Source organism: Muntiacus reevesi, chromosome X, assembly GCF_963930625.1.
Source record: "Muntiacus reevesi chromosome X, mMunRee1.1, whole genome shotgun sequence".
In the NCBI taxonomy this organism is placed as follows: Eukaryota; Metazoa; Chordata; class Mammalia; order Artiodactyla; family Cervidae; genus Muntiacus; species Muntiacus reevesi.
This window is the reverse complement of record NC_089271.1, coordinates 55,678,802-55,703,163: the sequence shown is the minus strand read 5'-3', so window position 1 is coordinate 55,703,163 and position 24,362 is coordinate 55,678,802. Positions and strand designations below refer to the sequence as shown.

General features: G+C 50.1%; 1 protein-coding gene across 4 annotated transcripts; it reads left to right on the top strand.

The window, feature by feature from the left end:
- Positions 1–1,537: 1,537 nt before the first annotated feature.
- Positions 1,538–23,128, top strand: UBA1 (ubiquitin like modifier activating enzyme 1). Of its 4 annotated transcripts, none has more exons than XM_065915446.1 (26): positions 1,538–1,669; positions 9,313–9,429; positions 9,563–9,621; positions 9,722–9,890; positions 9,979–10,113; positions 11,068–11,174; positions 11,436–11,526; positions 11,634–11,766; positions 12,261–12,358; positions 12,463–12,609; positions 12,741–12,917; positions 13,043–13,147; positions 13,235–13,315; positions 13,669–13,824; positions 15,457–15,622; positions 15,778–15,974; positions 18,024–18,088; positions 18,335–18,530; positions 19,256–19,330; positions 19,450–19,639; positions 20,684–20,772; positions 21,058–21,150; positions 21,279–21,470; positions 22,378–22,479; positions 22,576–22,676; positions 22,797–23,128. In XM_065915446.1, exons 2-26 carry the CDS (start codon positions 9,313–9,315, stop codon positions 22,930–22,932), a joined length of 3,177 nt encoding a protein of 1,058 aa, XP_065771518.1. In that variant the 5' UTR covers positions 1,538–1,669; the 3' UTR covers positions 22,933–23,128. The 4 variants fall into 4 exon arrangements, with proteins under 4 accessions (XP_065771518.1, XP_065771520.1, XP_065771519.1 ...); XM_065915448.1 differs by lacking the exon at positions 1,538–1,669 and adding an exon at positions 4,732–4,789; XM_065915447.1 differs by lacking the exon at positions 1,538–1,669 and adding an exon at positions 4,774–4,808.
- Positions 23,129–24,362: the final 1,234 nt, after the last annotated feature.

Below are 24,362 nucleotides of genomic sequence, written 5' to 3'. Positions count from 1 at the left end.
TATTCATTGGAAGGACTGATACTAAAGCTGAAGCTCCAATACTTTGGCCACCTGATGCAAACAACTGACTCACTGGAAAAGACCCTAATGCTGGGAAAGATTTAAGACAGAAGGGGAAGGGGATGACAGAGGACAAGATGGTTGGATGGCACCACCAACTCAATGAATATGAATTTGAAAAGCCCTGGGAGATGGAGAAGGACAGGGAAGGCTGGCATGCTGTAGTCCATGGGGTCACAAAGAATCAGACATGACTGTGTGACTGAACTGAACTGAACTGAGTTTCTTTGATGTGTTCCCGGAGCCCTGCACTTAGTAGGCACTCAATAGATCTTTATCAGATGAGCAAATTTGGAGGATTTGAGGACAGGATATGTGATACAGAATTTGGGATAAGACGATAAAGGCATTTTGTGTTAAATACCTTGGCTGGAGCAACACCTTCTCAGGAGGGCCTTCCATAACCAGACTATAAAAATGCAGCCTTCCCCCACAGATTTCCCCTTATGCGTGCTAAGTCACTTAAGCCGTGTCAGGTTCTTTGAGGACCCATGGACTGTAGCCCACCAGGCTTCTCTGCCCATGGAATTCTCCAGGCAAGAATACTGGAGTGGGTTGCCATTTCCTACTCCAGGGGATCTTCTAGACCCAAGGATCAAACCTGCGTCTCTTATGTCTACCTGCATTGGCAGGTGGGTTCTTAACCCCTAGCGACACCTGGGAAGCCTTATTTCCCCTTACCTTGTCCTATTTTTCTCCGTAGCAGTAATCACATATACACAACACATATTTACACATCTATTTAATTGTATATTCACATATGAATATAGACTATACACAATGTATTTGATATATTTATTATATATGTAGTTTGTTGTGTTTTTTTTTTTGGCAGCACTGCTTCCTTGTGGGATCCTAGTTGACCTACCAGTGATTGGCCTGAGCCTTGAGCAGTGAGAGCACAGAGTCCTAACTGCCAGGGAATTCCCTACAGATGTAAATTATTTACATATTGATACTAGTTATCATGTTATGTAAACTATGTAACATTTACAAATATTGACACATTTATTAGATATAATTGTTACACTTATGGGCTGTCTCTCTAGCCTGTCAGCTCCCTGAGGGCAAGGAAGATCCCTAGCACCTGGCTCACAACTTGAGCTCTATAAATGTCAAATGAATGAACTCCTTTGGTCACCTGAGCCTCAGTTTTTCCATCTGTAGGATGAATGTGCCTTTCCATCTGGAGTTACTCCCATGTTCTGATCCCTTTTCCTACCCACCCCACCCCCCAGAGTACAGCTCCCAGAATTCCACAGCCCAGGTTCACATTTTCCAGTACTCTGGGCGCTCCTGCCCACCACGTGCACCAGGCACCGGCCCAACTGGACTACGACCCCCAGCATGCCTCGCGCGTTCGGGAAGTACCACAACTCATAGGGGTGTCTGGGTCTGACACCGGCTCCAAGAGCGCAGGAGCAGGGGATGGCTCCCCTCTAGTTTAGCATCTGTGGTACGTCCCAAACCGGGGGCCCTCCAAGGCCCCGCGCTTCCGAGCTCCGCGCAAACTCTGGCTCTTCTACGACTGAGGTGATTTGCTCTTCCGTTGCCCCGTGGCTTCGGCTCATCTCCAGCAGGAAGGCGAGGCTTCCGCCCGGCACAGGGGGTGAGCTGGATCACGGTCCCCCCAGTCCCCTGAAGAACACTCGAAGGAGGGGGCTCAATTTCGGGGATCCTCAAAGGGGCATATTTGGGAGCTCTGAGCCCGGTGCGACATTTAGAGGTGGCCGTTTTTGAGGGGACGCAAGTGGCGTTAGGGACTCTGGGGTGGGACTTTGAAGTCTGTTTTCCGAGCGTCCCTCGGAGGCAGGGTTTATACCCCTTAGAGACTGGGTTTAGGGAGATGTTTGGGGCGACTCTTAGGATTCGTGTGTGAATACTCTTGTCCATGGGGTAGGATTCGGTGTGATTACCAAGGGGAGAGGCAAAGTTTGAGGTTCCTGAACTCAAGGTGGTATTTGGGGAGGGCTTGATTCAGGAAGGGTCCTGGTGACGGTGGGAACAGGCGGGACCGACGTGGCATGTGGAGGTATCTAATGGCCTTTGTGACCTCAGCTTCTATTATGACGTCTCACCGCGCTTGGGTATTAAAGGCTGAGAGACCGGACACATTGGGGCCCACATGTTGTTTTAGGAAGAGGAGCCCCCAGCCCAGGCTGTAGAAGGGACGCTGGAGCCTAGCGTGCTAGGCTCTTTCCGAGGGGACAGAGTGTCACCGGCTTTCCTTTACCATGGCTTTATTCGCTATGCTTGAGGAGATAGGCTGTTGAGGAAGACCATTGTGGCCCTTTTCGCACCTGGTTCGCTGAAAGTATCAGCTTGTGAATTATTCACAAGGGGGCGGTTCATTGTGCTTAAGGGGCGTGCTGAAAGGGGCGCCTTACTGTCTGCCGGGCAAATTTAGATCACACTGATAAAGCGTGAAAGGTGAGTAGCGACCGGAGTTTTCTGTGGCTTGTCTAGGGGTTTTGTGCATAATTCATGAGGGGCGTAGCTTTTAGGGCTTCATCGGCACGATCCGCTGTTAGCTTTTCCTTAGAGGTTTCAGGATTTAAGTTTTGCGTCTCCCGAAGGGATGAGGCCTCGCGCATTGTTCATTCTTTGCTGCCCGATAATCCCAGATTATCAACAAAGACTCTAGATTCAAGTCACATCGATCCTTGCCAGCTGTGTGATCTTTGGCAGATCTGTGAACTTGAAAAAATGAGTCTGCGCATAATGGTGATCAGGTTAGTTTGCACTCATTTAGCAGCTTGATTAGACCATTTAATCCCCACAGCAACCCTGGGAGGTAGGTTATTATCGTCCCACTTTATAGATGAGGAAACTGGGATACCAGGAGGCTAAGTAATTTGCCTAAGGTTACTCACATTTAGTGAGTGGCTGAGCCAGGATTCAAATCCAGTTAGTCTAGTTCCAGAGTCTGTAGTCTTAAATACCATAATGTCTCTCTCCCACCCACCCAATTTACTGGTACTTCTACTACTGTTAGTCATATAGCACCAACTGGCCAGGCACTGTTCTGAGCCCTTTCTACATGGTTATTCATTTAAACTTCATCACAAGGTAGGTTACTATTGTTTTCATTTTATGGTTGGGGAAACAGTGGCCCAGAGAAGTGTCTGGTTCCAGGTCACAAAGCTAGCCATTGATGGGTGGAAGTGATTTTTGTGAGGATTTGAGAACTCAGGAGGTCTCCTTTGACCTGAGACCTGAAGGACAAGAAGTAACTGATTCCCTGCTCTGCATTCCTGACACAAGTGGCACAACACATGGAAAGGACTCACCAAAAGGAACCACCACATAGCAGACGATTGGTTAATGTGATCTATTATTATTATATAGAAATGTAGTGGGTTTTTACCGTGTGCCTGGGGCTTTGGTATACAGTTGTATCTCAGGTGACCTGGTAGTCTGTGCTACCTATTTAACAAACATTGGTGGCCTTAGTGCTCTGTTTTACAGTGTAAATCTGGAAGGGTGTTTCAAGGCACTATTTTTTAGATAATGCCCCAAGTTGGGGGTTTCTCTGGTTTCTGGGTATACCCTCACCCATAACTAATTTTATATCAATACAAAATATTATATTTGCATGTTACCTTTACATTAATATATAATACTTTAAAAATGTAACAGTGCTCTGTGCCAGCAGTGCTCTGAGCTCATTTCATAGTTTATACTCTCTGGTTTTCATAGTGACACATTTTGCCTTTATGATGTAGGTGGGTTCTACTACTACCCCTATTCTACGGTTGTAGAAACTGAGGCAACTGCCAAACGCAGGTAGTAAACCTGGATTTGGGTGGACCAAAGCAGCTCTGGTTCACGTGCAGTTAGTAACGGTGGGGAGGAGGCAGCTCCACTTCCCCCCTGGGTTTCCCCTGCGGCTCTGCAGCATCTTTCATTATTCATGAACAGGAAGCGGTGACCACGTTACCTTGGCTGGAATACCATAATCCTTACTTGCTGGGCAGGGCTGTCTGGAGTATTTCTGTCCATCCAGCCTCATGCATAATTCATGAACGACTGGGTGGGACATTTCTTGACCTCTCTGAGTTTCCAGGTTGGGCTGCTGCAGTACCACTATTCATTATTCATGAGCCAGGTGAGAGTGTTTTCTTGTGTTAGCCCTATTTCCCTGTTTACAAGGTATTAGATGCAGCAATGGGCGGACCTGTCTCTTTTGTCCTTGCCCACCTTATGCATTATTCATGAGATGTGACCTCAAATCTCCTTGGCTTCCAGGCTGCAGCAGGATTATTCATTATTCATGAGCATTGGGGTGTGGCTTCCATGTTTTAACATTGGCTTTCTGGTTGCGGGGTGTTAGTCAACCAACCACCCGGCCTCATGCATAATTCACGATCAGGAAGTGTGTCTTTGGTGGCCTTTCTGGGTTTCCATGGTAGCCTGGCTGTAACAATGTATTCATTATTCACATTTCACGGGCGTGCCCTCTATGTCGTTTTACCTGTTTGCCTAGTTACTGCCAGAGTAACCCCCAGATGGTGCTATTCCCCTTCGAATGAGTTACAAACGGGGACCATCATACATGATTCATTAATGGGCGCGGCCTGCCTACATCCGGGTTTCTGGGGGGTGGGGCCCAAGGTTTTGTTCCGGCCTCGGGCTCCGCGGCCGCCATCTTGTGTCGGCGGCAGCGGAGGTGAAGGAGGTGCAGGAACGAGCAGAACCACTACGACCCGGGGAGGAGAAGGCGGCGGCGGTGATTCTAGGCGGCCCAGGCGGCGGGGAGGAGGAGGAGAAGGAGGAGGAGGGTGGCGGCCGGGCTTGGCTTCGGCTCCTAGAGGAGTTGGCGGCGGCGCGACCCGGGGAACCGGCATTGGTAACCAACCTTTCTCAGCGCCTTGGCCGGGGCAGGGGTTTCGGGATTGGATGGTGTTGGGCCAAGCTAATGTTTGGGGCGGGTGGTGATGACTCGGACGGAGGGATCGTTGAAGAGAAGTGGAGGGTACATTTTGGGCGGGGCCGATATTCCCCATCTGGGACCAGCCCAGTCCCTCGGGCTCCAAAATCTGACCTTAGGCTCAGACCTCCAGAATCTGCTATTAGAGCATTCCTAATCAGGGACCTGGCCCTGTCCTGCGTCTTGCATGGCAGATCGGAACTTCCCTCAGTCAGCAATGGAGACAAACGGAATCGACATTACTGGTCAAAGCCTCCTACCAGTGTATGTCATTAAAGACCTACCCCCAGAATCTTTCTTCATTCACCCTTCGTTCCTCAGAATTTGTCCTCGCAGCTTCCATGAGGGGCCAAACCTCAGGGAGGGTCCATTTGGTTTCATTTAATCTTCTCTAGCATCTTTCTTCAGAACCACCTTCCACACGCACATGCACACGCACACACACACAGTTTGCCCTTAGAGCTTTCAAGGAGTCTAGACCCTGTAAAAGGCTATTTGTGCTTGGCCTCCATGTCAGAGACCACTCCTCCACACCCCAGAGGTCTCCCAACCCACCTTGGCTCTAGCATCTTCCCTCCGAAACCTTTCTGGGCCAGCATTTCTATTCAGAGGTCCACTTCAGCACTCACCTTTAGAGACTGCTTTCATTCCTAGAATCTGTTCTTAAAGACTTCCTTTAAGAGAATGCTTCCTTTTTTCTTGTGGTCCCAGTATTCTCTTTAGAGACTATCCTTTGCAGGCCTCAACATCTCCCCCATCAGACACTCCTAACCCCCAGTATCTTCCCTCAGAGCTTCCCAGGGGACCAGACACCAGGGAGGAATGGCTTGGACACATAATCCTCCATTAGAGATCTCTCTGCCAGCCTCTGCCCTTGCAGACCCTAATGGCTCCTAGCCCCTTGCATCAGAGACTTGCCTCTCAAATCCCACCCTTCACTCAACCTCTGCCTTCAAAAGCCAACCAGGGTTCTAGCTTCTCTCACAGATCACTTAACGTTACATCAGGCCTCAGAATCTGCCCTCAGAGCCTTCCAGGATCCCAGCATCTTCATTCAGGGTTTCAGCTTTGTAGGACCCCAACATCATGGTCAGTTGTCTCTTCCCACAACAGGTCCAGTTGTTCTCCATCAGATTAGAAAACCTCTCCTCAGCACCGACTCTCAGAGCCACCATGGGCTTCCACATAATTGATCAGAGAAACCCTGCTTACTGAAATCTTTAGGGCCAAAACTGTCTGGGCTCAACCTCCCTTTTCCACTCCTCAGAGCAGTTGCAGTACCTAGCATGTACCAATCAGAGATCAACACGAGGCCTTTGTGCTCCATTAGAAATCCCTCCACAACCACACCCTGGGCCTCAGCATCCACCCTCCTGGATCTTTGACATCAAGGTCAGAGACACCTTTTCCCCTGCAAGTCCCTGTTAGTTTTGGTCAAAGATTTTGCTCTGCCACCAGTGTAGACCGCCAGGGCCCCAGCATCCTCTTGATGGAGAGCACCCCTGCCCCCAGACCCCATCATATTCCTGAAACCTACTTGGGTCCCAGAATCCCCCATCCATTCCTTGTGTAGCCACTGGGGCCTCCAGTGCAATTTCCCCACCCTTTCCTGAAAGCTCCTTTTCCAAAGACCCGGATTTGAGTCTTAACAACCTTGCCTAGTCACACCCTGGCTGTCCACCACACCACCACCCCCTGCCCTGGATTTCTAACATCCCCTTTCCTATCTCCCTCTGACCCTCCAGAGGCTCAGGCACCACTTCCTGATGCTTCTCTTATATTCCTAGGGATTTCTCAGTTAATCCCTCTTAGGAGGCTTGACAGGCCCCAGCATCCTGTGCCCTGCCTTCTCCCCATGCTGATGACTTGACCCGGTGGCTGCCTGCTCTCAAGCCTGCTCCAGGGCTCCTACCTCAAACCGTCTTTGGTTTGGGTGGTAGAGAATCCTCAGGCTTCAAAATCAGCAGTTTGGAGATCTCAGACAAGCTCTGAAGCTCTCTGAGTCCTGGTTCAGGTTTGCTGAACATTTGGTAGTATATGTGTCCTAACTGGGGCCTGAGTATATGTTGAGAGAGAAAAGATATTGATTTTATACTTGGGGTGTAGGATCTTTAGATCTGCTGTGGGGTTTCTGCCCCAGACCCCTTTCTGCTTGCCCTGAGACTGGCCTGTTCCCAATCTCTGCAATTGAAGTCCTCTCTCAGACCATCTGCTGAAACCTGCTTAGACCCTCACTGCCAGCACTAGGAATCCAGATGTCCAAGTCTAGAGAGCAGAGATCTCTCTGGCCCTGGACCACTTCTGATTTCAGGTGCAGGGAGATGGTGTGTGCTCAATAACCAAATCAGTGGCAAGGCAAGGAGATAACGAAGTAATAGAGGCCTCTCTGGAGGTGTCTGGGGAGGAGCTTAAGTCGCTGAGTTCTGACCACAGACTTTGATTTTTTTTAACCTCCCTAGCAGCTCCTTGAGGGTATTTCCATTTGTCCCTGCTTTGCAGAAGAAAAAATGGGGCTCAAAGGAAATGATCTCCCTACTCTGTCTTAGGAAGTCAGTCATGGAAAATGGAATTTGCCTTGGTCTCCCAACTAACTCAACAAGCTTCTTCTACCTAGGTTGGTTTTTGGCATTCCCAGCAGTTCAGTGGGGTGCCTTGGACTGTAGCCAGCCTCCTGCCTCCTGGGTACCCCTCCCTCACCTCTCATCTGTCAGCTCTGTGGGCTGTGCCCCAAGCTGGGTCCTGACTCTGTTCCCCCAGGAGGCATTTGGCAAACAGTCTAGCACCAGCTGCATGACGCTGGGCAAGTGACTGGAGTTTTATGACCCCTTGTTTTCTTATTTTTGGCATAGGTATAAGGTTATTTGGTTTGTGAACATTGTTAGAACTAGACAAAGCTGCTTACCCAGAGAGTGATGGGCAGTAAGCTCCTAGTAGATGTTAGGGTGTTCGTGTCATCTTGCTTAGTGCTAGCTTGTGACAAGTGCCAAGCTGGCCTCTTAGGTACAGTGGGGATACTTGGTGTGATTGGGTGTCAGAAAAGGCTCAGGGTAGGAGAACAGAGGCTTAGAGGTGCACTGGGGGTGAGGGGAAATGATTCAGAGTCCTGTCATCTCCAGTCTCTGGGTCTAGTCACCCCCTCGCTCCAAGATCTCACTTTCGCAGGCTGCATTATTCTGTCTCTGGGACCTAGTCCTCATGAGCTCAGGTTTTTCCATTTGTCTGGCAAGGACACTCAGCCCTGCCTTGCAGGGTCAGGACCATTGAGTGCTTGAAGCAACATAAGGTTGGGAGGCAGCCTAGGTTTCCAGGATCAGCAGATCCTAGTATGATTCCAGCTTGGCCACTCTCTTTGTGGGAACCTCAGTCAAGTCTCCAAAGTCCCTGAGTGGATTTTTTTCTTCCAGTGTGAGTCGGGGGGCGGTCTTACTGATAGTAGTCCAAACCCCACAGAAGTGCCCTGAGGACAAAGTGAGGCATAGCTCATAAAGTGCTTAGTTTGATATCTGGCACAGGGAGGACTCCTCATAAATATTCATTGATCATTGTTGACATGTTTAAAGGACTCCACACAGGGACAAGGCTTGGGAATTGTGTATTTCCTCTCTATCTCTGCATCTCTGTATCTCCTCTCTCTCTCTCTGCAACTTCTTTTATTGACTCTGGGTGTTTTCCCCTCCTGGAGCTGGAGGTGGTGGGGAGGGGGTTGGACTTTTTGAAACTCTTTTCTGTGAATCCCCTTGGATGTCCAAGTCATGTTTCCCTCCCTAACCCCTGTCGTTGGGATTAAGGGGGAAGAGAATGGCTCCTTGCTATTGCCTCCCTCCCTGCTCCATGTCAGGCTCTCTGGTCTGTGTTATATCTCATCACTTCAACAACTCCATGGGGTAGGTAAGTGGTATTCTCACCTGTGTTTTCCAGGTAAGGGAACCAAGCCCATAAGGGTTAAATGATATCTGTTGAGGAGTGGCAAGGTCTGACCTGAAACTACATCCTTCCTCTGACTCCCCCACAAGTACATTCTTGTCACTCCTTTCCCCCGACAGGATTGGAGTCTCTCCCTCATTATGCTGGGCTGGGGAGAAAAGCGAATGGCCTGGTGGTCAGCAGCATGGATTGCAAGCCAGACCACCTGGGTTCAGATCTTAGCTCTGACAGCTATGTGACCCTGGGCAAGTCACCTCACCTCTCTGTACCTGTATCCTCTTCTGTAAAATGGGGATATTAGCCCTTACATCTTCCTTTCTCCCCCCACCAGTCATCACTATCCAGCAGGAACACCCCCATGCCCCAGGCTCACTTCTGATTTCTTTTATGCTCTCCAGATGTCCAGCTCGCCGCTGTCCAAGAAACGTCGCGTGTCCGGGCCTGATCCAAAGCCGGGTTCTAACTGTTCCTCTGCCCACTCCGTATTGTCTGAAGTGCCCTCGGTGCCAACTAACGTGAGTGTGTTCTTCCTAGAGACTGGCAAGTGGGGTGGTGGGTGGGAATGTCTTCTGTATTCCTATCCTGTCTGTCCTGTCCCTCCTCCTTCCTGCACATCTCCCTGAGCCTAGTCTTCCCCTCCATTTCTAGGGAATGGCGAAAAATGGCAGTGACGCGGACATAGATGAAGGCCTTTACTCCCGGCAGCTGTGAGTGGGGCCGAAGTTGGACTGTGAGGCGGGAGGGGGCTCTGAGTGGATAGGGTCAGGAGGGCGTGACCCTGACCTGTGAAACCCTCTAACCTGGCAGGTATGTGTTGGGCCATGAGGCAATGAAGCGACTTCAGACCTCCAGTGTACTGGTATCAGGCCTTCGGGGCCTGGGCGTGGAGATTGCGAAGAACATCATCCTCGGTGGGGTCAAGGCTGTCACCCTGCATGACCAGGGCACTGCCCAGTGGGCCGACCTTTCCTCCCAGGTTCCTCTTCCTATCCCCCTTTTTTGCCAAGGCCCCAGCCCTCTGGGCTACACAGCCAGTTCACTTCTTCCTATATTGCCCTTTGCAGTTCTACCTGCGGGAAGAAGACATAGGAAAAAACCGAGCTGAGGTCTCCCAGCCCCGCCTCGCTGAGCTCAACAGCTACGTACCTGTCAGCGCCTACACTGGGCCCCTTGTGGAGGACTTTCTCAGTGACTTCCAGGTACCATGGGCCATCACCCGGCCTCTGCCCAGTTCTCTCAGAGCCCAGCTCTGGTTTATTCATTTGATAAACACTTAATGGACTAGCCTGTGTGCCAGGTTTCACGCTAAGGCTGCAGCGAGGGAATGTGAGCAGGCTCTAGACCCTGGGCCTGCCTCTTTAGGAGGAATACGTGAGCCAGCAGACGGGAAGGCATAGTGGTTATGTGCACAGACTGGAGCCAAACTGCCTTGGAACGAGTCTCTCACTGTACTTGCATAACCTCAGGCCGGTCATGGAGTCTCCTGTTCCTGCCTTTGTCTGTCTGCAGACATGGGAATGGTAGTAATGCTGACTTGATAAAGGTTTTGTGAGGTCTATGGACTAGCAGCTGGTTGTTGGTTAAATAAAAACTCTGGGCTACAAAGAGGAGTTATGGGAGCTGAAATTCTGCCCCAGGGTGTCCCTGCGAGCCAGGACACTGCTGCTGAAACCTGCTGTAGCCATGGGAGCTCACCCTGATGGGAATGGGTAGGCGTTCAAGCAGAGAGTAGAGACCCAAGGATCATGGCTGAGCAGGTGTTTTAAGAATTGGGAGCAAGTGGGCGTGGTAGGAGTGAGCTCAGACTTTGGCTGAGGACAAAGTTTTACTTCTGTGTCTCCCAGGGCATGGCAGGGCTCTAAATAGGCAGCAGTGGGTGTTGGCAAATGAAGGAGTCAGCTGTTATCCAGACTCTCTCCTCCCAGTTGCCTCTTTACCTTGCCTGCCATAGTCTAGGGATTCACATTTCCTTTCATTGAGTTTTGCTTGTGCTGAATCTGATACGTGGTAGATACTTTCTATTTGTGATAGAGAGCTGAACCAGCAAAGCCTTAAGGACCCCATGAGCCCTCCTACCAGCCTTCCTCCATGATCGCTCCCTTTACCCTTCACCCTGGTGCTGGGCCCTCGCCTGAGCTTCCATCTCTCCACAGGTGGTGGTCCTCACTAACAGCCCCCTGGAGGACCAACTGCGGGTGGGTGAGTTCTGTCACAGCCGTGGCATCAAGCTGGTGGTGGCAGATACCCGGGGCCTGTTCGGGTGAGTGCCCCTGCCCTTTTCCATCCTGACCCCTGCCTTGCCCAAGAAAAGACCCCCAGGCTGTGACTGCCCTCAGCCCCCCTTAGGCCCTTGGGTTTTGGATGCTGTGTGTTTACCTTGCCCCATGTAGCATGAGCGCAGTCTGATTCCCAGCAGTGATGGGCTGAATTTGCTCAGCAAATACTCACTGCATCTTGAAGGACACGTGCAGTTTCAGTGCGCGTGGAACTCAAGCATCAGCCCTATTCGCTCCCTCTACAGGCAGCTATTCTGTGATTTTGGAGAGGAAATGATCCTCACTGATTCCAATGGGGAGCAGCCGCTCAGTGCTATGGTTTCTATGGTCACCAAGGTGAGGAGGCCAGCCTTGGGTCCTGGCAGGCGGATGGGTGGTCACAGGCCTTCCTGTCTGCTCCCAGTACCCTGGGCCTGCCTCTGAGGTACTCCTCCTTCAACCAGGACAACCCCGGTGTGGTTACTTGTCTGGATGAGGCCCGACATGGCTTTGAGAGTGGCGACTTCGTCTCCTTTTCGGAAGTACAGGGCATGATTGAACTCAATGGAAGTCAGCCTATGGAAATCAAAGTTCTGGGTGAGCTAGGGCCGGGGGGAACCAGGGGAGATAGGAGGTGTTTCCCTGGGCTCTGCATGAGGGGAGACACATCCTGGGTGTCTGAGATGAACCACAGATAGAGTCTCCTAAGGTCTACCCAGCAGGGTGTGGGGGAGAAGTGCTGTCTTGTGTTTGAGCTGTTCGTAGAAAAGGCCCCTGATGTCTGCACTAAGGGGAGGCGAGGTCTCTGGTGTTTGAACAAAGATCAGAGGATCCACTTGTGTCTGAGCTGATTCAGACAGGGAGCAGAGAACGTCTTCCATTGTAGACATGGGGTTAGAGATGTGGGGTCCCATGGGCGCTGGATCTGGGGTAGAGGGGAGATGGTTTCTGAAGTTCAAGTGGAACCCAGGATGGAGAGGAGATTACTCCTGATGTCCGAGCTGGGTCAGGAATGGATTTTCCCTCATCTCATAGGTGGTTGTAGTTTTTAGGGAGAGTGGGTGTCCTGACAGTTTCCCTGTCTACCCTAGGTCCTTACACCTTTAGCATCTGTGACACCTCCAACTTCTCTGACTACATCCGTGGAGGCATCGTCAGCCAGGTCAAAGTACCCAAGAAGATCAGCTTTGTGAGTGTGAGGGGCAGTGGGATGTGGGGGATGTGGGGGCTGGGGCTGGGCATCTCATGATTCTCAATTCTTCTTTTCTGATTCTGATGCCCCGCTTCCCACAGAAATCCTTGCCAGCCTCCCTAGCAGAGCCTGACTTTGTGATGACAGACTTCGCCAAGTATTCCCGCCCTGCCCAGCTACACATTGGCTTCCAGGCCCTGCACCAGTTCTGTGCTCAGCATGGCCGGTCCCCTCGGCCCCACAATGAGGTGGGTGTGGGTGAGCCAAGCCAAGGCAGATGACCTTGGCACTGCAGGCCCACTCTGCCCCTCTGCCTACACCTCTCGTCCCCCACACAGTGACCTAACAGGCATGCTCTTGGTTCCTCTGGCCCCACTAGGAGGATGCAGCAGAGCTGGTGACCATAGCCCAGGCTGTGAACACTCGATCCCTGCCTGCAGTGCAGCAGGACAGCCTGGATGAGGACCTCATCCGGAAGCTAGCATATGTGGCTGCTGGGGACCTGGCTCCCATAAATGCTTTCATTGGTGGCCTTGCTGCCCAGGAGGTCATGAAGGTCAGCATAGGTGGAAAAAGGCAGGGTTGGGTAGGCCAGGCGCCTCCCTGCCTCTATCACTTGTCCCATCTGCATGAGGCCCCAGGTAAACACTGACTACTTCCCCTCTTCTGCCCATTCTCCAGGCTTGCTCTGGGAAGTTTATGCCCATCATGCAGTGGCTGTACTTTGATGCCCTTGAGTGTCTCCCTGAGGACAAAGAGGCCCTCACGGAGGACAAGTGCCTCCCGGTATGTGAGTAGAGCCCTGGGGCAGGTGACATAGGGGTCATTTCTGGTGAGGCTGCTCTCTGACCTTTGTCCCTTTGCATTCCTCAGCGCCAGAACCGTTATGATGGGCAGGTGGCTGTATTTGGCTCAGACCTGCAGGAGAGGTTGGGCAAGCAGAAGTACTTCCTGGTGCGTGATCTGCTGGGACACCTGCTTCCTTCATATCCCCTGGCTTCTGGCTACCTGTTATGGGGTCTCTTGCTACCTGAGGGAGTGTCTTTTTGTTCTCGTATCTGTATCACATGACTTTTGCCATTTTTTTTTTTATCTTGGGAAAGTCTGGTATGTCCTTCTGTTTCCCCCATCTCTGCCTCCACTCTCAGATGACTAGGTTATTTTCACAGCCCTGGCACTTAAGGATGTGGCACTAGACACCCCTCTCTTGCTGTCTTCTGGGTAGTGAGAGTACAGAGTGATAAGTGACTTCACACTGACCTGCATCACCCTGACCCAGACACTGTCTCTTCTTGGTTGTCTGCTAGGTGGGCGCAGGGGCCATTGGCTGTGAACTGCTCAAGAACTTTGCCATGATTGGGCTGGGCTGTGCAGAAGATGGCGAAATTGTCGTCACAGACATGGACACCATCGAGAAGTCAAATCTGAACAGACAGTTTCTCTTCCGGCCGTGGGATGTCACTGTGAGTGTGGTGGGGTTGGAGGTGATACTTTGTCATCTTGTTTTCCTCTTGTCTTTTGTTCCCATTTTTCCTGGAAAGGGGGCACTACTTACTGCCTTTTTCTTTCCTTCAGCCTTCTCTCAGTTTCTGTCACTCGTTCAATGAACACTGAGTACCCTTCCATTGAAGCCACCATTTTTCATCTCCTGTTTTCTTTTTCCTTGACCTCGTGTGAATGCTGGTTGGGACAGTGTGTTGGGGGTCCCAAGTTCAGTGATCACTAAGGGGATTCACAGGACTCAGCATATAGTCATACTCACGGCTATGATTTCTTCCAGTGAAAGAATGCTTAACAAAATCAGTAAAGAGAAGTTGGCTCATGGGGTGAAGTCTGGGAGAGCCCAGGCACAGGTTTCCAAGACACTCTCCCAGTGGAGTTGCACAGAACATGTGTAATTCCCCTAGTGTCGAGTTGCCACAACACATGTGAAATGTTGCCAATCAGCAAAGCTTGTAAGAGACCCAGTAGCCAAGGGTTTTCCTGTGGGCTGGTCATGTAGGCGCCCTCTTCTGGGAACATACCCAAATTCCAGACTCCTAGAAGGAGAGCAGGAGTTTGGCCTAAACCATAGGGGAGCATAAGCAGCCTAGGCACAGTGAACAGCCTTTACCAGATGGGGAATGGCAAGAACTCTTGAAATCCAGGTTTCCAGACTGCATCCAAGGCCCAACCTAGCCAGGAGACCTCTTTCCTAGGAGAGCACTTGTGCTAGGTTCACTGTTCTCTGCACAGGTAGAAGCTAGGCTATACGGGAATCTAGCTCGTCAGCCTTCTGTGGGGAATAGGGTCAGTGCCTGGCCAGGATTGACTCCCCTTTTGTTCATTCATTTATTCACCAAGTAGTTATCCAGGGAGGTGCTGTTGTAGGTACTTGCAGTATACCAAGGAAACAAAGATTTGGTGGGGTGGGGACAGAGAGTAAAGAATAATCACAGTACAATAATGAAGTTTATACTCAGTGTTCTTGGTAAATGCTGTGCAGAGGAAAGAGCAACAGCAAGATGAGGGAAGTGGGCAGACCGGGGACATCAGTTTGCAGTTTTGATATGTGGTTGAGGAAGGGCTCATCTCTGCCAACTTGGAGGGCGTGAGGGAGTAGAGTTCCTCAACCACTCAGGCCAAGATCCTGAGGTGGGAGGGGAGTAGGAGATAAGCTGAAGGAAATGGGGACCAAGTCATCTTACCTTCAGTGGAGGTAGGAGCAAGGGAGGGTTTTCAGCAGAGGAAGGATATGGCCTGACTCGAACTTCTTGTCTGTATGCTAAGATTGTTTTGTTTAGGGGGAATGTTCCCCAGCCTAGGTGCCATTACCTGAAAGAACAATGGATGTTGGGTAGGCAGAAGGACAGACGGCTATGCCTGTCCACTGCTTCCCTTTCCACCGAACTCCTGGCATATCTGTGCCTGCCCTAACCCTGTGGTACTGTCATGAACTGTTTCCTGCCAAACCAGGGAGCTTCCCGAACTCAGGGCCTAGTTCTTCACAGCATTAAATATGTAAGCCTTCAGGAGGACAGCTCTGTAGAGGTTCTCTGACTGCACACATGAATAACTGAGTTTTGTTCCCCCATTCCCACTCTCACCCCCTCTAGAAATTAAAGTCTGACACAGCTGCTACAGCTGTGCGCCAGATGAATCCTCATATCCGAGTGACAAGCCACCAGAACCGTGTAGGTCCTGACACTGAGCGCATCTATGACGATGATTTCTTCCAAAACCTGGATGGTGTAACCAATGCCCTGGATAATGTGGATGCCCGTGAGTTTGGAGGCGGGTGAGGAGGTCACGGGCCAAGTTGCCAAGTTACCTGTATGCGTGTGCACATGTGTGTGTGTATATTTTGGAGGCGTTTGTCTTCCTGCCTCCTAATGTTCCATCTTGCCACTCACGTTATGTTGTGACCCCACCCCCAGGCATGTACATGGACCGCCGCTGCGTGTACTACCGTAAGCCACTGCTGGAGTCGGGCACACTGGGCACCAAGGGCAACGTGCAGGTGGTGATCCCCTTCCTAACAGAATCTTACAGCTCCAGCCAGGACCCACCTGAAAAGTCCATCCCCATCTGCACGCTGAAGAACTTCCCCAATGCCATCGAGCATACCCTGCAGGTGATCAGCATTGGTGGGAGAGAGCAGGGAGCAGGCACCCTGGCCTCATGGCTACCGGCCCCTCTGCTTTTTCTCTAAACCTTTCTCTCTTACTTCCCATCTTGTAGCCTAGATTGCTAGAATGATCCATTTCTTTCTCTCTCTTTCTTGGGAAAATATTCAACATTTAGGGCTTCCCTGATAGATCAGTTGGTAAAGAATTCACCTGCAATGCAGGAGACCCTGGTTCGATTCCTGGGTCAAGAATATCCACTGGAGAAGGGATAGGGTACCCACTCCAGTATTCTTGGGCTTCCCTTGTGGCTCAACTGGTAAAGAATCTGCCTGCAATGTGGGAGACCTGGGCTCTATCCCTGGGTTGGGAAGATCCCCTAGAGAAGGGAAAGGCTACCCACTCTAGTATTCTGGCCTGGAGAATTCCATGGACTGTATATTTTGCAGCCTATATTGCTAGAATGATCCATTTATTTCTCTCTTTTGGGAAAATTTTCAACATTTAGACAAAATACAAAGAATAGTACACGAGGAACACTCAGATACTCTTAGATTTAACATTTGTTAATGTTTTGCCACATTTTCTTAGATTCATGTGTACTGTGGACATCATAGTGCTTCACTCCCTATACTTCTTCAAAGGGAGGCTATATTCCCACACAACAACAGGGTCTCAGCCTCAGCACTGGTGACAGTTGGGGCCCAATATTTCTTTGTCATGGGGGCATCCTAAGCACCATAGGATGTTTAGCACAATTCCTGGCTTCTTTCCACTAGATGCCAATGGCAGCTTCTTCTGTTTGTGACAACTAAAAATGTCTTCAGACATTGCTAGGTGTCCCCTGGGGACAGAATCACTCCCAAGTGAGAACTGCTGCATCTAGCCAAAATACCACCTTCATGTTGAACAACATCAGTGGTAATTCTTACTGTCTCTCCTGGTTACTTATTTGTCTCTAACACTCAGTCCATATTCATGTGTCCCCTGCTGTTGCTCCAGATGGGTTTAACAGCTGGTTTTCCAGGATGATTTTGTTGGTATGATGCATATACATGTATAATACACAGCAGTGCACATATTATCTGCCTGGAGGGTTTTACAAAATGAACAATATCTAGGTTATCCAGCACCTAGGCCTCAAATCAGAACCTGAGGATAATCATTGCGCTATCAGATGATTTTTACTGCAGTCTTTGAAAGCAGACCATTCAGAATGTTTACTTGAAGTATGGGGTATGGGAACAAAATAGGGAGAGAAAAAAAAAGTTTCCTCCATCACTTCCCCTTTCACCTCTCCAGTTCCAGGCTGGGTGTGTTTATATTTGTGCACCTGCCACAGTGTCACTAGGCCTTGAGTGACCTTGGACTTAGCTTCTCTGTCTCATGAAATGGAGTTGGCAGTGGTGTATACCTCACAGGGTTGCTGTAATGCACTTAGCATTCACTATGTATCTGGTGCTATTTTAAATAAGCTGTAAATGAAATGTACACATACTTGCAACCCCTGAGGTACTTAGGACTGTTACAGTATCTATTTGGGAAAGACCAACACAGGGTTAGGTGTTACTGTGTATTCCTGAAGTCACAAAGTTAGATACTATGTAACAGCTGGATTTGAACCTAGATCTCACATCTGTGTCCTCCAAACCCCCTCAGAGGGCAGAGCCTCTGTCTAGTTTGCTGCCGAATCTTCAGGGCCTGTATAGAAATTGTTTTTGGGTTTGGTCTGAATTTTCTTTTTTCTTTTATTTTTAAATTTTAAAATATACATAACTTTTTTTTTTTAACTGAGGCATGACATATTTCAAGTAAGGTGTACAGATCTTAATTTTTTTTTCACACATTCACAAGTGTAACCACTGTCCAGGTCAAGTTCATTGATTTTTCAATTGAGGTATTAGGTGGTTGAGGAGTGGGGAAGTTTGGGGATACTTACTTTCTCCCAGAGCAGCTATGTTCTTCCCATTGATTTGTTCACTGATGGTGTTTCTAACACTTCCAGAAGTCCGTTTTGTCTACCATTGCCCCCTGTAATCTGTTTGCTCTGTCTGTAGTGGGCTAGAGATGAGTTTGAAGGCCTCTTCAAGCAGCCGGCTGAAAATGTCAACCAATACCTCACGTAAGTAACCAAATGCCCCCTTAGCCCACCCCCTGCCCACCAGTCAAGACATCCTGGCTGCTTTCTTCACTGCTGAGACACCCAGCACAGGCACACTTCTCAAATGAATCTGTGAATGAGGCTTGGGCCTCATTCCATTGGGGGTCAGGATTTGCTTTCTCTGGAGAAAGTGAGGTTGCCCTGGAGCCCACTCCTGAGGCTGCTGTGTAATCCTGCCCCTTTGATCCCCCCCCAAATTCCTGATAGAGACCCCAAGTTTGTGGAGCGGACCTTGCGACTGGCAGGCACCCAACCCCTGGAAGTGCTGGAGGCTGTGCAGCGCAGTCTTGTGCTGCAGCGGCCACAGACCTGGGCTGATTGTGTGACCTGGGCATGCCACCACTGGCACACGCAGTATTCTAACAACATCCGGCAGCTGCTACACAACTTCCCTCCTGATCAGGTAATGCCCATTTGCCAGGTCCACTTGGCAGAATGCATTTTTTCCATAATGGGAGCCTGCTGTGAGTTCTCTGGCTCCTCCTGGGGATTAGTCCAGCTGTGGCATATGCCCCAAGGTGTGGGGAGTCTCAGAAAAATGATTAAACTTGACCTATTTTTGCCATCCCCTTTCCTTCCAGCAAGACACTTTCATTTTTGTTTCCCTTACCTGTGAGATGGGCTGACTCATCCACCTCCTAGGACTGTAGCGATCATAGAGGAGAAATCTTGGAGTTAAGAGCTCAGGAAATCAGTGGGGGTTCAACTCCCAGCACCATTTGCACTTGGGCAAGTCACGTAGCTTCTCTCTGTACTTCAGTTTCCTTGTCAGTAAAGTAGAGGTGGTAATAATTACCTAATGAGAGTTCTTGTGAGGATTTCTTGGTATTAATATCAACTCAGTACAGTACCTGGCAGTTCATAAGAGTTTGTTAAGTGGCTGTGTCTTGCACAGAGTGAGTGCCAGGAGAACTCACTGGCACTGCCCCTAGTTCATCCTGGCATCAGAACTTCCATTCACAGGACCCTTATAGTCTGGGTTGTTCATGATTGACTCTATCCCCTGCCATGCATGCCCAGCCAGGGCTAGTGAATAGGGCACACCCAAGGCCCAGGTGAGAAGTTAGGATTGCTGGAGAGGCCTCCAATTTTAGATCCTGCTCCTGAAAAATCTCTCCACTTCTTTAGCTCACAAGCTCAGGAGCTCCATTCTGGTCTGGGCCCAAACGCTGTCCACACCCGCTCACCTTTGATGTCAGCAACGTAAGTCTCCTCCTTGGGGTCTCCTAGGGTCAGGTGGAGAGTGGGTGGGAGGGAAGGAGGCCGAGGCTCCCCAGGTGAGGGCAGATGTGCTCACCCTTCTGGGCCCTGCCTTCTCCCAGCCCCTCCATCTGGACTACGTGATAGCTGCTGCCAACCTGTTCGCCCAGACCTACGGGCTGACAGGCTCTCAGGACCGAGCTGCTGTGGCCACGCTCCTACAGTCTGTGCAGGTCCCCGAGTTCACCCCCAAGTCTGGAGTCAAGATCCATGTCTCTGACCAGGAGCTGCAGAGCGCCAATGCCTCTGTGGGTGAGGATGTTTGGCCCTTCTGCCAGGAGTTACTGCCGCACTGGTCCTCTGCCCAGTGCAGCCTCCTCACCGGTTCTCTGCCCCTTGCACTGCTGTGCAACCCTCTCCTGAGACTTCCTTCTTGATCTGTTTATCTGGAGGGTGTGATTTCCACCAGTGGTCTTGCTCCTTTGGTATCTGCCCCCATCTTCTCACCCCCATGTTCCTCCATGTGTCTTCACCATGATGTTACCCTCCACATAGTTTTCCTTATCCCCCTCTTCATATTTCCACCCCAGTTCCCGACCTCTCTCCCCCAGCTCATGCTCTCTTATCGGGTGAAGGGCCAAACTCTCTTAGGCCATATAGTGTCTGCAGCTAATGATCTCTGCAGTTGAAGCCCAAAAGCAGCCATACACAGTGAATGAATGTGGCTGTTTTTATTTTCTCCCATGTCTCCCATCTTCATCCCAAATATCTACCCCTCATGTTCCTCTCTCTATATTTTTTCTACTTCTGCATTTCACCCATATTTCCTTTATCTTTTTCCTCATATACATGCACATGTATTTGTATATGTATAAAGTATATATAAAACATACACAAGGACATGTAAAATGTGTATAAACATTGTGTGTGTGTACACATTGTGTACACATCTGCATACTTCTCCCAACTTCCTCTCTGTATATCTTCCCCTGCCCTTTCCCCCTGTATCTTCCATGTCTCCCCACCTCTCTGCATCATTCTCCCTGAGATTATAGCTCTCCCGTCCTTATCTGTCCATCCCCACTTTCTCCCAATGTCTTTGTTTTAGTTCCTTAGTTTCTAGAGATACCTCTCTTACCTCTCTTGATATTCCACACTGCACCCCTCCCGACCCATTCTTCTTCAGGTTTGTACTCTGTTGTCCTGCACTGTTTCTTGCCATTGTCCCTCGTCTCTCCCAGGATGTCTTTCCTTTTCAAATCCTTTGTCTCCCTAAACACCTTTTGCCCCACTTGTTTCTATCTCAGACCCTGGCCTTGGATCTAAAGTGTTGATGGTGTCCCTCTCTCCCTGCAGATGACAGCCGTCTGGAAGAGCTCAAGGCTACGCTGCCCAGTCCCGAAAAGCTCCCTGGGTTCAAGATGTACCCTATTGACTTTGAGAAGGTGCTGGGTGGGGGCCCCAGCAGGCAGTGGGGATGGGCTAAGCATAGGTGGGCTGGACAGAACAGGCTTCTGGGGATCGGGAGGCAGCCCCAGGCCTTTGTGGGATTGGATCATGGGCCTGCTACGTAGCCCTGAAGGAATAGGTGTTCCCAGCCATGTCTTTGTGATCTGAGAGCCCAGCAGGTAATTGCAGTGGATACCTGTAACCCCTGAGGCTAGGAATCCTCTTCCTCTGATTCTCTCCTATTGTCTCCCCGCCCTCCCTTAACCTCTCACTCGTAAAAGGATGATGACACCAACTTCCATATGGATTTCATCGTGGCCGCATCCAACCTCCGGGCAGAGAACTATGACATTCCCCCTGCAGACCGGCACAAGGTGAGGCAAACCCAGACCCAACGTTCCACGCCCTCCCGGGTTGGATTTGCCCACATTTCATCCCTTCTTTAGATTCAGCCTCTTCTACTCTTAACTTCCACCATCCTTGATCCTTTGCTGCCTCACAGAGCAAGCTGATTGCAGGAAAGATCATCCCAGCCATTGCCACAACCACAGCAGCCGTGGTTGGCCTTGTGTGTTTAGAGCTGTACAAGGTGGTACAGGGGCACCGACAGCTCGACTCCTACAAGAATGGTTTCCTTAACTTGGCCCTGCCCTTTTTTGGCTTCTCCGAGCCCCTCGCGGCACCTCGTCACCAAGTGAGTGTCTACGTTAGGAAGTAGGTTTGTGGGTGGGATGTTTGTAGAGCTGACTCTAGTTTGCTTCATAGCCTGTCACCAGGAGAGGGTTTCTGTCAATGTATACCTCTTTGTGTATACCCTTGTTCATTTATTCACTTACCATGTTTTTTTTTAAGTACCTTCTATGTGTTAAGTAGGTGTCTGATTCTGACTGTGGAAGCCCTCAGAAAAAATATTTGAATATTAGATTATGATTAATAAGTGCACAATAGTAGCACCCAACATTTATTGAGTGCTTACTATGCTCAGTGCTTTTACTTGCTTCATTCATTTATGCACTCAAATATTTATTGAGCACCTACTGTGTGCTAGGTACTCTTACAGGTGCTAAGGTTATATTCCTGAAATAGAGTAATACAGTAAACGATTTTGGAACCTCCAAAAAAGAACAAGATAAGGAGAACTTGGGAATACCAGGGGGCAAGGGGATGGATTTAGGATTTTAAATGTGGGATAGTCAGGAATGGCCTTAAGGAGAAGATGACATCTGAGTCCAGACTTGGAGGAGGTGAAAAAGACAGGCCAGACCTTGCCAGAAAGGCATTCCAGAGAGAGGGCCAGTGTGTGCAAGGGTACTGAGGTAGGAGTGTGCCTGGCCTGTTTGAAGAAGAAGTCATTAGAGCAGAATGTGGGAGAGGATGAGGTGATAGGAAATGAGCAGAAGAGAATAGGATTCCATGATGTAAGGCCTTGTCTCCATTATAAAAGTTTCATTGCTTACTCAAGGCCAGACAAAAGCCACAAGAACATTTTGGACAAAAGAGGCTTGTAGTCTGACTTAGCATGTCTGCATGAGTGAGGGGGAGACTGGTGGGGTTTGGTGCCCTGGTGGCCCCCATCCCATAGACTGCTACTTTCCCCACAGTACTATAACCAAGAGTGGACGTTGTGGGATCGCTTTGAGGTACAGGGTTTGCAGCCTAACGGTGAAGAGATGACCCTCAAACAGTTCCTCGACTACTTCAAGGTGAGAGCCCTTTCTGACCTTCACCCCACCTGTGGGTGGAGTGTGCAGGTGACTGACTGTCCTGTCTGTGACACTGCTGTCCTCCCCCTCTTCCAGACGGAACATAAGTTGGAGATCACTATGCTGTCCCAGGGCGTGTCTATGCTCTACTCTTTTTTCATGCCAGCTGCCAAGCTCAAGGAACGATTGGATCAGCCGTGAGTTGGGTGGTGGGGAGCCTCAACTTGCAACTGTCCCACTGCTGCTCACTGCCCCCAGCTACCTGCCCCTCCTCACTTCCCTTTTGCCTCCCTGACCCTCTGCTCCCTCGTCCCCAGGATGACCGAGATTGTAAGCCGTGTGTCGAAACGAAAGCTTGGGCGCCATGTGCGAGCATTGGTGCTTGAATTGTGCTGTAACGATGAGAGCGGCGAGGATGTTGAGGTCCCCTATGTACGATACACCATCCGCTGATCCGTGTCCTCTCCTGTAGACTGACCCCAGCACCCCCTTTCCAGATCCCTTCCATCCAAGGGCTCCCATTTGACCTCTGGCAGTGGCCCAGCTAGCCAGCTTGGTGTTCCCCTCCTCATCCCCCTACCTGAACTCCTCTTGCCACTGCTTTCTACCTTGTTTGGAACCTGACTCCTAATAAAGAATTGTTAACCCAGATGTGGCATACCCTGCTGGTTCCAGGGAAAGAAGGGACTTCCTGGAGCTGTGTAATTCATGTGGTAACCCAAAGGGCTCAGCCTCACCCCAGCTTCCAGCATCCCAGGCAGAGAAAATGTGGGAATTGTCATGTCTTCCCCGCTGTCCTTCCTGCTTAGGAAGAAGTGGCGGCATGGGTGAGGCCATAGAGAGCAGGTATCTAGGTCTCTGTGACTTAACTGGAGCTGGGTTCCAATTAGCCTTCTCCATCTCTAGCTCCTAACTCCCTGCCTTATTGATTTTGAGAGGTAGTAAAGAGTAGTGTTTGAACAAGTCTTTTAACTTCTCTAAACTTGCTCCTCCTCTGTGAAGGAAAATATGGCAACCAGTCAGTCAGGGATTGGTCACTGTGGCTTATGTCCTTGGGGAAGATCCCTTCCCACCTGGATCGAAGCACTCAGATCCTGGACAAGCCTTCAGCATCACAGTTCCCAGTGCCAGGAATTCCTTTGGTGCCCTTTGTTCAACTTCCCTGCTGAAGGGAGGGCTCAACAGCTCTGCTGAACTGAGGAATGCCAGTGTTTGTGCATACTTTGAAGTTTTGATGAAAATATTTGGCTGAGAACATCTGTGGAGGAAAAGCCTCTTTCCTGTCCCTCAGGTCTGGGCTCCTTGTCATGAGGCTTCCCACCCGTGAGAGCCAGCTGTGGATTGTTGATTGGTTAGAGCAGGCAGTAGGAGGCCCACCACAAACCCCACCAGGACTGCAGAACTTCCCACACTCCATCTTAGGTCTTGGCTGAACACATCAGACAGTTGAAAGCACCAGTCTGACTGGCCACGTGGTGCCAGAGGATGCCATTCATAACCACTGTCTTTCACCCAGCCAGACTTCCAACTTTTTCCTTTTCCATTTAGAAAGTCCTTCACTCAAACCTGAGTATTGGGAATTGCACAACTGGCCTGAACTTGACCTGACACCCATCACAGCCTGTCTGCACAATTCTTGCCTCCTGGGCCAGCTCCAGACCCCAAGGACAGCATATGCCCTTGCCTACCTCGCTCTGGTTACTTTTCTTGACCTTTGCTGCTTGGGTGACCTCATCTTCCATACTTCCCTTCATTCTCCACCAGGACATTAGGGATTGAAGTGCTTTACTTCTGGGATCCGTTTACTGGTCATGCTGGCTGGCTAGGTCAAGTGGAGAGGTTTTCCCACTACAGGTACTTTGTCCGTTATTGCTGCTCTAGAG

What these genes read in the sequence shown, in the direction of transcription:
- UBA1 (XM_065915446.1), top strand. Translation starts at nt 9,313, where the DNA reads ATGTCCAGCTCGCCGCTGTCCAAGAAACGTCGCGTGTCCGGGCCTGAT. An exon ending in GGCCTTTACTCCCGGCAGCT is followed by an intron (nt 9,622 to 9,721) that starts GTGAGTGGGGCC and finishes CTAACCTGGCAG; the next exon opens with GTATGTGTTGGGCCATGAGG. An exon ending in ACCCTATTGACTTTGAGAAG is followed by an intron (nt 20,773 to 21,057) that starts GTGCTGGGTGGG and finishes CACTCGTAAAAG; the next exon opens with GATGATGACACCAACTTCCA.